Below are 14,481 nucleotides of genomic sequence, written 5' to 3'. Positions count from 1 at the left end.
CTTTCACTAGTCTAGTTAGTCCTAACTCTAGTCCTAACCCTAACCCTAAATAAAGAAAGGAATCAATAGAAAAAGAAGAACAATAAAGAAATCATTGATGATCATTTCAATAGGTTGTATCTTTGATACACTTTAAACATCTTTTGATAACCTTGTTTCAAGTATAATAAACCAGACCATGACACAGTGCTGACACAGGCAGAAGGAACTCATTCTACTAAAACATATCACAGTCCAAACAGAGATGCCAGCCTGCACTGCGGGAGTGCTTCCCCGGCAGACCATGAAACTGAGATAAATATTGCAGAGTAATTGAATCACTCAGATTATTTCCTGTGGGGGGAACAGGACAGAGCATACAAGCCTGAGCACACACAGCCCCTCTAGATATTCTTGTTCTTACACAACAAGGAAGAAAGAAAACATTTGTCCATCAGGACTGTCAGGAGTGCAAATTGCCTCTCATTGCAGCCAGGTCTAGCTGCCTCTTTCCTTCGGTGACCATCAGACTCTGTGACCTGCCCTGATATTTTTACCCTAACCATAACAATCTCACTCCTCATCATGCTTTAACTTAACCAACACTGCAGGTCACAGAATCTGATGGGTCACCATAGGCCTATCACTGGCACCCTCCTCCCCCTCCTCTGTTACATAAGCACGCTCCCTCTTGCCAGATTTGTTTAAAATTTGGTTGTGAGAAGCACAGAGCACAGGGCCAGCAGAGGAAGTGGTTGCTGCAGAGCTACAATCTGAGATAACAGGACAGAGGAAATATGAGAAAAGAAAGGAGACGGAAAGATGTGGAGATGAACAGTTAGATGAGGGAACAGATAAACACACTGACTTTAAATCGCATTGATATATTGTCACACACACCAAGAAGACAGAGAGATGAGTTTCACTTTCAGACAAACACTTGATTACGTAAACACACCACAGCAAGTCCAAAAACACCCCCTTCGGCACAAGTCTGACACTGCTGCAGAAACACCGACACATCTGCATCTCCTGCATCTCACAAATCCACATGTGTCCATCACACATGCACACACATAAGACCCCACAGCTCCACACAGCCGACCATCTGAACCTGTCCACAGAGAGCACACACATTACCTGAGTCCACCGCTAGTGCCGTGGAGACACACTCACTCCCCGCTGATCTCTCCACTCAGACCGACTTCCCACAGTCAAACTGTCACTCTCAGGCTTTTCCACAGAAAACTACTCTATCCTCGGGGCTTCTCCTTCCTTCTCCCGTCCCCTCTGTTCCCTGTCTTTTTTCAGCAGCAGCCTCTCTTTCACTCCTGGGAGCTTTGACCATTTAAGGAGAAGGGCTCTGTATGCCTCTTTGGGCTGCTGTGGAGTGTGTGTGTGTGTGTGTGTCTCTATGTGTGTGTGCGTGTGTGTTCTCAGGCTGCTGCTCCACTGATCATCCCTCAGCTAAAACCTGAAGAAAGTTAGTAAAGTATGTTGCTTTTTCTGTAGGTTTTGTTACTGTAACTATTGTATGGGAGGATTTTTTGTGTGTTTTTATGTGAAGGCATGTTTGTGAGAGACAGACAGATAGATAGATAGACTGTGTCCTTCTGAACTATGTTTACTCTGCCGGTAAGAGGGAGCAACGCATCCTCTTCTGAGCTCTTAAAAGTTCATTATTGTTTGGTAAACTGCATTGTCAAACCCTGCGCCTTTTGTGCTGCTTTTTAACACTGAGACATTTGACTCTTGAATGCTGTGATTTTTGGGGGGGGGGAAAAAACGAGCACAGCAGTCACATTGTCTGTATGAACACAGCTGACGTTCACAGCAAATTACAGCATCACAGTTTGAATCAATGTGAGCTGATAATCTTGAGTGCAACAGTGTGAAGGAAATCGCTTATCAAAGGAGCAATTTGTGCAGAAAAGTCAGATGTTTGTATTTTATTTCAACAAGTGAAAATATTTTTTTGACTTTAGGCATTGAAAATTTTACCCAAAGCATTGCCGTACTCATATTCTTTACTTCTACAAGTAAAACTACCAAAACCACTTGGTAAAAATAACAAAATGTACAAGTTAAAGTCCTTCATTCGAATTTTTACCTCAGTAAAAGTATTATCAGGTAAATATACTTTAAGTATCACAGGTAAAGTACTTGTTCTGCAGACAAATGGCCCCTGTAACTGATATATTATTATATCACATTGTAAGATTGTTAATACTGTTGCATCAGTGTGTAAGTAGCATTTTTACTGTTGTAGCAGGTGGAGGTGGAGCTAGTTTTAACTACTTTATATGGGTAAGTAGCTTAGCCAAGAGGTTCCCAAACTGGAGGTCGGGCCCCTCCAAAGAGTCACCTGATGAACCTAAGGGGTTGTGAGATGATTAATGGGGTAGAAAGAAGGAAAATACAAAGTTATGCTACATTAATCTATGATTGTTTTTGAACTTTTCTCTAATATTTGCTTTATCATGAAATATTGGATATTTTTACCTACTTTGAGCCTTGAACAATTATTTTAATTAAACCATATGAGAAGATTAGTAGGGATATTTAGAGGGGAACTGCTGGTTCAATCTATAACAACTATAAAACATTGTACTTTGTAAACATATGACATAAAAAGTAACTACTCATAATACTATAGCTGTCAGATAAATGTAGTGGATTAAAAAGTGCAATATTTCCCTCTGAATTGTGGTGAAGTACAAGTATAAAGTAACATAACACAGTAATACTCAAGTAACTCAAGTAAAATACAAGTAGATTTATGTATTTTCCACTACTGCCCAAAGCACAAAGTCAAAAGGATCAATTTCACTTTCCCTTTACATTAGCAAGCTTGAAAGAAAGTTGTAATCAGTGTCACATCTTGCATCTCATACAAGTAATACTCAAGTAACTCAAGTAAAATACAAGTAAATTGATGTATTTTCCACTACTGTCCAAAGCACAAAGTCAAAAGGATCAATTTCACTTTCCCTTTACATTAGCAAGCTTGAAAGAAAGTTGTAATCAGTGTCACATCTTGCATCTCATACAAAAATAACATTTCCAACAAACATAAAAGATACAAACAAGCATGCAGTTCTGCTTTTATATAGAGAAATAATATTTTGGAGCCGCAGGGAGTCTCACCTCGTTGCAGCCGCCTCGTCCTATGCCACCTGTTGGAGCCAGAGCACACACAGACAGTGAAGACAGTTGATTTGCATTAAACAGGAAAGCAATGCAAATGTCATGAGACGGTTACAAAACAAGAGCGCGAGAAAGACACAGAGAGAGAGAGAGAGAGAGAGAGAGAGAGAAACAGGCAGAGAAAACAAATCAACAGAAAATTAATTGAGTTTTCTTCCCTGTGAGGTTGATGCTGGCAGCATGATATTCATCTGATAGGTAGAGCTAATGTAACTCTTGTTTCAGGAAGTATCCCCCCCCATCTCTATAACTAGGGGCAACAATAACCTGGCAACCGTCTCAAGTACATGAGGCGCTTGATCCTCTGGTTGAAAGCTCTTGGCCCAAGTGAAGGCTATTGTGTCGTTTGCTTTAGGTGCTCTCAGGCAAAGGTCGGTAAAATTGGGATACCAAGCAGAAAGATTACATAGAGCACCATCAGAGCTGAGCGAATAATATGTAACAAAAAGGTAATTAAAGAAGGAAGAGCTGCAAATGAATTGTTAGAGACGGTTAATGACATTAAGTGCTATTAAATTTGAGAGGAAACAGATTAAAAAAAGAACACTTCACTGTTTTTATGTTGCTTATTTTATGACATCACCTCCAAGACTTTTTACTTTTTGAAAACACACACCAAACTACAAAACTGTGTGACTGATGAAGCTTTTCATTGGCAGATTTTTCTTGATGAACGATTACATTTGTGGGAAAAAAAAGGTGGAAAACTAAAAGGCTATACACAGCAAGGATGACAGATTCTCCCTGGCGAAGATATAGATGCTCGAAATGTGTTTTAAACACTTTTGTCCTGATTTAACCTAATTTGTTTCTTAAGACACTGTCAGATACTTTTGTTTTTCTCCCCACAACACAGCAAGTTTTACCTGACCACACATTAATCCAGCATTTTTCCAGCGTTCTCTCGTTTATAGATTCCCCATCAAACGGCAGACTGTTTACAGTCCCGAGAGTGAACACAACCACCACACACACACTCACACACACAGTGAGCATTAGAGCATTAGAGCCTTCGAGCATTAGAAACTGCTTTTCTAAATTATTTACATTGAGTCTCCAGTGGATCTTTATTCATCAGCACCAAACAAGCTCACCGTGTCTTGTTTAAAACTGCAACATAAAACCTAGGAACAAGTTTTATTCCTTTGTAATGTTATAGCGATATGCCTACAGTTGATTTAATATGTCATATTAGTGTTTTATTTGTATAAAGGCAGATGAAGGAGGGACATAAATAGCTTTAAAAGCCTAAATGGAGGCAGAGTGAATGTCTGTACTCGAGATGGCATTGAAAACACAAAAGCACTGAAAAGATGACTCACAACTCAACATTTATTACTGTTAGTGATGCCATTTGCTCTGTGGATAAGGTTTTTTGTTAATCTTTATAACTATGTGTGTGCACGTGTCATGCATCCTTAGCATTTGCCTTTACTGCTACATTTTTGTAGTCCTTTGAGGTGTGTTGTCTTGTCTGTTGTTGTAAAGTTATGATTACATGCAATTGTATGTATGTGTTTTATAACAGCTTCTATTAGGTTTATTTTCATTTATGCTGTATCTTGTGCTTTACTGTTTTTTCCTGCTCCTTGTTTTGCTTGTGTGTTTCTTTTAAAGCTTAACCTCAACATGTCCAGAGGCTGCAGATGAACATTTGCCTTTTGGTTAAGTGTGACACATACAGCAGAGTAATGAGAGGGGAAAAAACTGGGGATTCAGAAAATAAAGAGGAAAAATATTCGTAATATTAGGAGAATAAAGACATAATATTTTGAAATTTAAGTCATAATTGTACAACAATTAAGTAATAATATTTTGGGGAAAAAAGTCATAATATTATTAAGTTGTAATTTTACAAGTATAAATCATACGATATTTAAATACTCTGTGGTAGCTCAGATGAGAGCAGTCTGTCCACTTTTACATGTCAAATGTTGCTGAACTGAAGTTACAGGTTTTACCAAACATCACATTTTACACCTGAAAAACCTACACTTTTATGACTTTTATTTTCCTGAATATTACAACTTTTTTTCCTCAAGATTACGACTTTTCTCATGAAAAAAAAAATTATGCCTTAATTCTCGAAATCTCAGATTTCTTTTCTAACAGTGGCGCTAATGCTCCATCATAGGCACACTTTAATTCCCATTGAAGTAAATTAATACATGTTGTCACTGATATATAAAAAAATAAAGTAATGTATTCTTGACACAATGCTAACATCTGGGTTTCTTCGTGAGGAGATAACATGTGATGAAACCCTCCTCCCAATGACAAACACTGGCATTATCAGACATCATGTATGACCTGAGGTACAGGGACATCAAACTGGATTCTGCAGTGCTCATATTAGTTATTATGATGTCAGTATTAACCATAAAATGTTTGTTGTTTGCAGTGTTGACACAGCTTCATTTGGTAAGCAAAAACAAACCTATGCCAACATAGCACTGGACAATGTGAACTTTATATAGAGGGTTGTAAAACAAACAAACAAGCCACCATGGAGACAACCACTGGCTCTTCATTTGAAATATAATTTCCCCCTCTGAGGCCACCCAGTGGATCTCAGCTAGCTCAGCATGATCCAAACTCCTCTACACCACAAATAAACATTTCAATATACGACTTGGCCTTTTCAGCCATCAAGGGACTCTCTTGGGGAAGGAGAATTTGAAAACATTTTCCATGACCTTTCCGTAAGGATTGGAAGAGAAGTGATCCTCCCTTTGACCAAAACGTGGAGCAACAAGATAAGTAGTGAAAAATACCTTTATCAAATCCAGCAGCTTTCAGCAATATAAGAACATGAAAGCTTCACAAAGGGTTTGCAGAAAGACACTGAACATTTTGTGTTTACCCTTTTCTTGTAGCTAGAAACTGAGGACTTGATGTTGGGTAAAAAGTAAATGACCAGCTGCTGGCTGTAGTTTTTAAGGGACAAACATGAGAGTGGTATTGTTCTACTCATCTAATGCTCAACAAGAAAGAATATGGACACTTCTCGAAATGTCAAACTATTTCTTTATTGTCAGTCATAATGTGTTTTTCCATTTTTTTCCTCCCACTTTTACCTACAATTCAGTTTAATGCACCTTCAGGCCTGTATTGTGTGCTTTCTGAGCTGCACATCTGAGATTTTGCAGTGTGTTTATATAAACTGGCTCAAAGCACTTCAAAAAATTCAGACCTAAATGTAAAATGGACTGAACCACGGGCACTGAGAAGAGGGGACGATAGCTCACAAAAACAGTGTTTTAGCCCTGCAAATTCAAAAACTCTCCAAATATGTGGTCAATAAAAATTGGATGTAGCTAAAAATACTCTACCCTCCCTGTATTTACATAAAAAACCCCATTCTGACTTCCCTTAATTTCCCCATAGGCCCCCCTATGATAGATAGCATACACTCCCTAAGAGCATATTCTCTCTTCCTCCTCACTGTAAGAGCTGTTGTGTGCAATGTAAATATCTGCTGCGTCTATTTTCAGACATCCTCAGGGATTACCAATAGAAAAGGAAGTCACTTCAATTTATCTGTGTGTAACCACGATAACATAACTTGAAGCTGTATTTCTGTAATGCAGCCGTCATACCATTCATGGGTAGCTGTGGAGGCTCACTGACTTCTGGGATTACTAGAGATGGAGGAGGGCTCTCCTTTCTGTCTCTGTCTTTAACTTCCACATTAGACTCAGTTGTAAAGCCGGTGGCGTCTGGTCCAGGGTCAGCTGACAGTTTGGGACATGGTAGCTTCAAGAAAGCACAGACAAAGAGAACAGATTGATCTTTTCTTTCCATATGAGATGTTTAGATACAGAATATATGAAAAAATTAAATCACCATTACTGCATTACTACTTGTGCTACTACTGTTACTAATAATCGCTTAGAAATGAGTTGAAATATGAAGTTCATTCACAAAACAACTGCAATTATAGCTCAAATATTTCTGCAAAATTGTTGATTGTGTCATTTCATAGCACAAAATACACACACACACACACACATACACTCACACACGCATTGCTCGTCAGTGTTGTGGATGGAAATAAATATTTGCAGGACCCCCACATGGGGTCATCAGTTGAATCTACAGGGTCATGAGATGAGGGTAGGAAATAAGAAAATCTAAATCCTGCTAAACAAAATCATGTTTGTCTTTTGGACGTTTTGTTTGATCTTTGCTATGTTCATGTGAATATTGTAATCTCTAATATAATCCAGCAAAATAGATTATATAACTCCCCCATCGGTGCTGGTCACTCGTTGACATGCAAGAGCTGTCTACATCAAACTGAGACATGTACTTTTCTCTCTAAATCCACTGTAATGCACTGTGCTGATTTTTTTAGATATACAGTATATCTTTACCCTTTCTGTTGTTGTTGCACTGCGGTGGGCTGAGAGTAAGAGCATTTTGTTTTTTGTTTACGCAAATACACAATAAAATGACTGAATGAATGAATACAAAATAAACTAAATCTTGAATCTCCTTCCTTTAAAAGATTTGCATAAAATCTTTTAATGAGCAGCATGATCTGTTAACTTATAATCCTTTTTTACTCGTGACACCTTAATACAAAGGATGACTTGTGAGCTGCTTGGAGAGTAATTTTCCCTTATCAGACTGTTTCATTTGAGTCATTTTTAGATGCCAAAAATCATTGCATGATGTCAAAACAATTGCGGACACACACACTTCTGTTCAGTTTTGCAGATGAAAGACTGCATTTCACATTTCTGTGAGAACAGTCCAAGTAATGTCACAACTTTAATTTAAAACCTTTAATTCCAGCAGGTTTATTTTGGCAGCTTTTATCCCCTGGGGGTGTTATCAGCTCCACATGAGAAAATCAGGCCTCATAACTGATTATAAAAACATCTCCAATGCTTAAGAGGACACCAGGATGACATAATAAGCTAAAATCTCAAATAACGATACATGAGATTTTAAATTATATGTCATTAAAATTTGACAGCTGGAGATTTTCTAATATTAACTTATCTAACTCGGATCTGAGGGTGTCGCATGTTGTGGAGATAAATTTCTTTGAGGCAAATTTGTGATTGGTGTGTGATTTTTGGATATATAAATAACATTATCTTTACTTGACGAACTTTTCCACACTATTTTAACGGAATCAAAGTCAAATAGCAGTTTAATTGTGACGTTTTCAGATCAAGATTTTTTTTTTGCTTTTACTGTTATTGTAATGTAAAGCAAACACAGATTTTTATTACAGACAAACCTGAGTTGGAGCCTTTTCTGTGATCCTGGCCTCTAGACTGCTCAGCTGCTTGTCAGTGTCGGCTGCTCGGCCCAGAGCCTCCTCCACCCTCTGAGTGATGCTCTCCATCTTCACTCTCACCTGGCTCACCCTCTGCTCGCTCTCTCTCACCAGCTCGGCGGTCACCAGGGCATTGTTGACCATTGCCTCCATCCTTCGGAGGGTCACCAGAAGTCCGTCTGCGGTCACCCGAATCTTGGTTTGTTCCTGCTCTGAGGCTGCTCCGCCTGTGATCTCCACAGGATCTGTAGCCACCGCTGCATCCCTCTGATCCTTCACTACCTTCTCACCAGCTTCTCTGCTCTCAGTGTTGGTTCCTTTGTGTATAAGAACAACTCTACTGCTGTTTTTTCGCTCACTGACACACTCCTGTACAGATTTGGGAGAGGCTTGCAGCTGGCAGACCTGCTCCCTCATATCAGAGATCGTCTGCTCTGCTTGCTGGAGCTTGGCTCTCTCAGAGAGCTCTTGGGTCGACCGGGTTTCTTTTGTCTGGGCCTTAGCCCCCTCCACACTGAGGACTTTCCACCAGTTCACAATGGCCACCTTCTTGGCCTCCTGGTTCGGTGTCTGGTTCCTGGTCTGGCTTTGCTTTTGCTCCTTCTCCTGGGCTCTCAACCGCTCCTCCACCTTCTCTCCTTTCTCCTCCCACAAACACTTCTGCAGCTCCAGCTCCTGCAGCCTGAAACCACCACCGTAGCTTTATAAACATCTCCTTTACACACTGTTATGTCTGTAGTTACCAGGGGGTACTAAAACTGCACTTATGCCTAATAGAGTCTTACACACAGGAGATAGTAACTCCTATGTGTTGCGTAATGGAGATGCCCATAAATACACTGTCAAAACCAGACACCCCTTTTATTAGCGGGAGGAAGCGTTTCAGAACAGTCTAACATCAACCATATCCAGTCTGTTACCATAACAGGAGAAAAGGAGGTAAAAACTCACATACACATTGAGAAGCTGCTGCTTGATGCTTGCCTGTTGCTGCTGGCGTTGAGGAAAAGGCCTCTCCTGTGTCTCTACAGAGGCAGAATCCTGTGTGTGAGAAGACACAAGAGAGATGCATGTGTTAGTACATGTAATAAGTATCATCCTCTGTTGAGTGTCTATACTCTCCTCTCACCCTCTCAGGATACTTATTGTGCAGAAGATGAGCTATTTCTGCAGACTTGATCCTGTGGATGATGCTCTGAATATCATCACTGTGTGTGTGCAGGGAGGGGAGACTTATGTCGTCCAGAGCTCTGTGATGCTGCTGCAGACAAAGAAGGCAGTCACGGTCAACATAGGACAGAATATCAGTACAATGAACGACAACCTGCTGACAGAAAGCATTTCCTACCTGCTGCATGTCCTGCATCTCGCTCTGCAGAGAGCGCAGGTTTGGAGGATCTCGACTGTAGAGACTCTGAGGATTGATACAGTGTCTGTCGTACCTGTCATTAGAAAATTATCAGTAAAGAAATCACACAAAAGCAATAATGAATACACACATATGTTGAGATATTCTCTAAAGTATAACATTATTTCAAAATATTTTCTTTGGAATAGCATGCTTTGTTTAAATATTTAACTTTCCTACAAAATTATGTAAGCTGACATGTACCTTGCATTTAACACACTTTTTTCACTGCTGTTCAACTTTATAGCCTTGAGTGTACAGTAATCTGTACTGTACAGCTGTGACACAGATCAAATGTAGGTGTAGACATTGGTTAGAAATACCTCAACAGAACTTGCTGTGAATGTTCCTGTAACCTCATCAGCTGTGACTGCAGACCCTGTACCACCAGGACAGAGTTAATGCGCTAAATAACAGTCAGAATGTACAGTGAAAACCATAAATCATAACATATGTAAGATCTATCATATTTGAAATCTTTGGTTTCCTTGTTACATATTCTGAAATGATGATGATGAATTAGCTGATGGTCCTACAATTTGAAATGCCTGATATTAGTTTCTTACATTATGTTATTGGTTTCTTTTCAGGATTTAACATGACATAAAAAGATAATTTCAAAGTTCGAAGTTAAAGTCTCCCTCCTGTCAAACATACTGTGTGTTTTTCTTCTTGTTCTTTCAGTTGGATGTTTGAGCGTCACTGTGCAGAATGGTGTATGTGCAGAGTTTTAAACAGGAGGACTGTTTTCACATTCATCTGCTGAAGGGAGAAACGTTCCTCTGTGTTCTCCTGAAATATGAGTTTAAGGCATGTAGCTACGAGCATGATTTGTGACATCACAGCTAGTGTGGAGCCAATCGTGGTCCAGTATGCATCTTACATAAGTGTGATGTGGAAACTTGAAGCGTCCAGTGCACAAACACTGAGAATGAATTTGAGTGAAGTAGGGAGAAAGAGTAGATGTAATTTTAGGAATTTTTAACTGGCTTATTGAACTTCTTTTTGGAAAAGACATATCAGACACAAACTATTATTCAAAGTAGAGTATTTTATATGTCTTAAAACACGTCTGAAGGGGATCTTTAGTTTCATATTTTCTCTTTTCTGGGTCAAAGTGTCAAACAAACCTCAATGATGTTGTGATTCTCCATGTGAGATTTCTTCATCTTATCCATAAGAATGTCTTTCTACACGGGAACATACAAAAATAAAGTTAAATGACAAAATAAAAACAAAACTGCCAATTTTTCTCCTGATAAAAATGCTCTGATGGACAAACCTTTGTGATTTCTCTGTCTCTCAGAGTCAACATAACCAGGGTTTCTTCAAGCTCAGCCTGTGAACATTTAGATGTTTAACTCACAAAACAAACTCGTAACACGGAGACAGACACAGGAGTGTTTTACGGATCTGTTCCTACCCTCAACTCAGCGTTGACCTTCCGCAGTTTGCTGATGCTATCTTCAGAACATGTCCTTTCAAAAGTGAGTTTTTCATTCTGCACAAACATGAGGAACATTTTATTACATTAAAAGGTACATCAGCTTCACTTCTCTACAAGCAAACATTTGGACTTTATAAGATCAAGATTACCTTGTCTTCTAGCCTCCTAATGTGAACCTTCAGGCATTCAACCTCATTGCTCTGTGGATCAAGAAAGGTTTTACTTAAAAACATCACACTTTTGTTCCTAATTCTCCATTGCGTATTTGGGAGCATGCTCAGTGTGTGATATACCAGTTGGGTGCAGTTGGTCTGGGTGCGACTGGCTCTCTCCTGGGCCTCTTTAAATGCGCGACAGGTCTCCTCGAGTTCCTCTGACAGGGATCTGGCTCTCACTGCTGACCGCTGGGTACTGCACACATAAAAAAAAACATCAGATCTTCTTGATTTATTCAGCAGAACATCAACTTCTACTACACCTCTCATCAGAAAATGTGATTTTACTCCTCAAACTGAGAGTAAAGCCACATAATCTGAAGCGCGGTAATGCAGTTCATTACACCTTTGACTGCCTTTCCTCTTCATCTGCTTCCATAGCAAAATAGTTTTTTGAAAAGATGCATGACTCACTACATCAATTAAAGAATAAAGAATTAAATAAATAAAACAAGAATCTGATAAATGATGTGCTTTTGAGAGGAATGGTTTCACTGAAAATTGTGACAGAGCGATGACTAGAGATAAATGGGGGAGAAAATGGAAAATCCTTCACCTGGCCAGCTTTGCTCGCAGCTCATTGATCTCCAGAGTGAGCTGCAGGTTTACATCCTCACACTGAGCTACCGTCCTCAACAGGCTGTTGTTCTGTTCGCTCAGCTTGCGGTGAGCTTGCTTCAGTTCAGCCACTGTGCCAGACAGGTCTTTTCCATCACTGAAGCCAAACAGACAGTTAGTGGTGTAGTGTGACAGGAGTTAATTACATGCAGTGATTAAAGGACTAAACTAAACTAACCAGGCACACTGGTGGCTTTCTGAGGAAGTAGCTTTGCTTTGAGAACATGAGAAATCCAGCCCTGAAAGGAAATTAGGTTTAGTGAAATGCATTTTGTCTGATTAAGACGTTCACAGAAGTCTGACCAAAACAGTGAGAGCTTACCATTTACAGGCACTTGAGAGGAGTCGGGCCAAGATGCATTACTGCTGCCCACGTCAGTACTGACAGACAGGAGGAGCCATTAGTTCCCACGGTTTGTAGTGAGTGCAGATCAACAGAATAACAAAACAACAAAAAACAAACAAACAAAAAAAGGAATCATCTACTTGGAAACAAATTAATTTACCTAAAGATATTAAACCGTTTCGGTTCAATGATATCAATATTAAATACAATGACTCTCAGGGAGTTTAATTAACACTAAATATGCAGGAGTGACTTTCTTGCAGGTCATCTCGACCTTGTTTTATTTCTAAGGATAATTTACCTTGACACTCTAGCTGCAGCCTCAGGAGGAGCACTAAGCTTAAACAATGCTCTCTCTCTCTCTCTCTCTCTCTCTTTTTTGACACCTACAACGTGTTTAATTAACTAAACTGCATTTAATTGTGGCTGGCTGTAGCTTCTCCTGTCCACATGTTTAAGTGTTATTGAGCAAGACACTGAACCCCAGAGTTGCTCCCAGTAGGCAGGCCAGTGCCTTGCATGGCAGCTACACCGTTATCAGTGTGTGGGTGTGTGAATGAACGGGTGAGTGAGAGGCAAAATTGTAAAGCACTTTGTCCATTTAGGTAGAAAAGGGAAATATACTGTAATCATAGTCCATGTGCCTTTGCATTCTCTTTGCTTTTATTGTTTGCTTACGGCACTTTGTAACTTTGTTGATAAAAATGCTATACAAATAAGGTTTTATATTATAACCTAACCAGATTACACCAAAGTCCAAAACTGTTTTGGTTGATTGGATTGATGAGATTTCCTCAAATAAGTCATGTATTGGTCATTTCACAGCATTTTATGATTTTACGTTTTTTTAAAATAATAATTTGTGTCTGAAAATATTTTGTATCCATCTCTGTATAAATACTTGAACATAGTGGAAGACCTTTAGACCACATATAAACCTACCATTAAGCAATACGTATATATATATTGTCACTAAATCAAGCTTTAAAGGCCTGAATATGATGCTTAAGTCCTGCTTCAATGTTCACACTACATGTCAATAGTTTTGTTTCACCTGTCCTGGCTGCACTGGGCGATCCACTCCCTCATAGTCGTGTGGAAGGTCTCTCTGCTCACAAGCGGGTCCTGACAGTCAGGGTCGAGCAGATGTCGCAGAGCAGCCAGTCTCTCCTGCTCCGAACTCTGGGCCGTCATAGTCTGCAGGTACTGTACAATGGTCGAGGCCGACACCTCTCCTGAAGATGAGAGAGAAACAGGAGCAAATGATTTACAGTTCATGTCAATATTTTAATCTGTGTTGTTGAACTCAACACAAAGTCTGTGTACCTGTGTTGGTGGCGTTACACGCATTATACATGATGTCAAGGAGTTCATGTTCAGAGAATCCACTTGTGTCCCCCGTGTCCTCCAGTACATTCCTTGTTCCACAACCAGGAGACTCCCACACTATATATGTAGGGATGCACAGGCAGCACACACATAAATAAATATACTGTATATATTTATTTGATACTCTGATGAACAAGGTCACTGCAACACTCACCATCATTGCTGTCAGACATTGTGCTTGTTTCTCCTGAATCCCTGGAGGGCAAAGGTGCTGATGGACTGTCACATTGCTACATGAGCTGACATATCAATAAAGATCAAATACATCTTAACCTCCACTTATATTATCTGAAAGCTATTACAAACAGCAGAAACAAAGAACATAATATACATTAAACTCTGAGGTGTAAAAAGTGAAACATCTCTGATTTTAGTAATTGAAATACGTACATCTATGCAGTGAGGATCCAGTCAAAGGGCTACATCTTATTTTCTTGTCCTGTAATAACAATGTGAGGTTCATGTGCTCCAACATTGATACTAATACTAAAATACTAATAGTATGAAATGTTTTCAAGAAAGAGCCTAAACAGCTAGACAAACATGTCTGTCCTAAGAATTCAGACTATATGTGTTAAA

At 39.5% G+C, this 14,481-nt stretch overlaps 1 protein-coding gene across 1 annotated transcript in view; it reads right to left on the bottom strand.

The window, feature by feature from the left end:
* Positions 1-14,481, bottom strand: part of mrvi1 (murine retrovirus integration site 1 homolog) — a 34,105-nt gene that overhangs the window by 18,976 nt on the left and 648 nt on the right. Inside the window, exons 2-20 of the mRNA XM_044349814.1 lie at positions 14,293-14,341; positions 14,057-14,141; positions 13,840-13,959; positions 13,568-13,748; positions 12,490-12,548; positions 12,346-12,406; positions 12,106-12,264; positions 11,628-11,745; positions 11,484-11,534; positions 11,311-11,388; positions 11,170-11,226; positions 11,018-11,077; positions 10,211-10,266; positions 9,828-9,921; positions 9,609-9,740; positions 9,435-9,520; positions 8,441-9,161; positions 6,786-6,942; positions 3,127-3,155 (exon numbers count right to left, since the gene is read on the bottom strand). Of these exons, the coding sequence (XP_044205749.1) occupies positions 3,127-3,155; positions 6,786-6,942; positions 8,441-9,161; positions 9,435-9,520; positions 9,609-9,740; positions 9,828-9,921; positions 10,211-10,266; positions 11,018-11,077; positions 11,170-11,226; positions 11,311-11,388; positions 11,484-11,534; positions 11,628-11,745; positions 12,106-12,264; positions 12,346-12,406; positions 12,490-12,548; positions 13,568-13,748; positions 13,840-13,959; positions 14,057-14,075 (2,238 nt within the window). The 5' untranslated portion in view covers positions 14,076-14,141; positions 14,293-14,341. The remainder of the gene's footprint in view (positions 1-3,126; positions 3,156-6,785; positions 6,943-8,440; positions 9,162-9,434; positions 9,521-9,608; positions 9,741-9,827; positions 9,922-10,210; positions 10,267-11,017; positions 11,078-11,169; positions 11,227-11,310; positions 11,389-11,483; positions 11,535-11,627; positions 11,746-12,105; positions 12,265-12,345; positions 12,407-12,489; positions 12,549-13,567; positions 13,749-13,839; positions 13,960-14,056; positions 14,142-14,292; positions 14,342-14,481) is intronic.

Source organism: Thunnus albacares, chromosome 1 (genome assembly GCF_914725855.1).
Source record: "Thunnus albacares chromosome 1, fThuAlb1.1, whole genome shotgun sequence".
Classification (NCBI taxonomy): Eukaryota; Metazoa; Chordata; class Actinopteri; order Scombriformes; family Scombridae; genus Thunnus; species Thunnus albacares.
The sequence above is the reverse complement of the archived record's forward strand: the minus strand, read 5'-3'. Positions and strand labels throughout refer to the sequence as shown.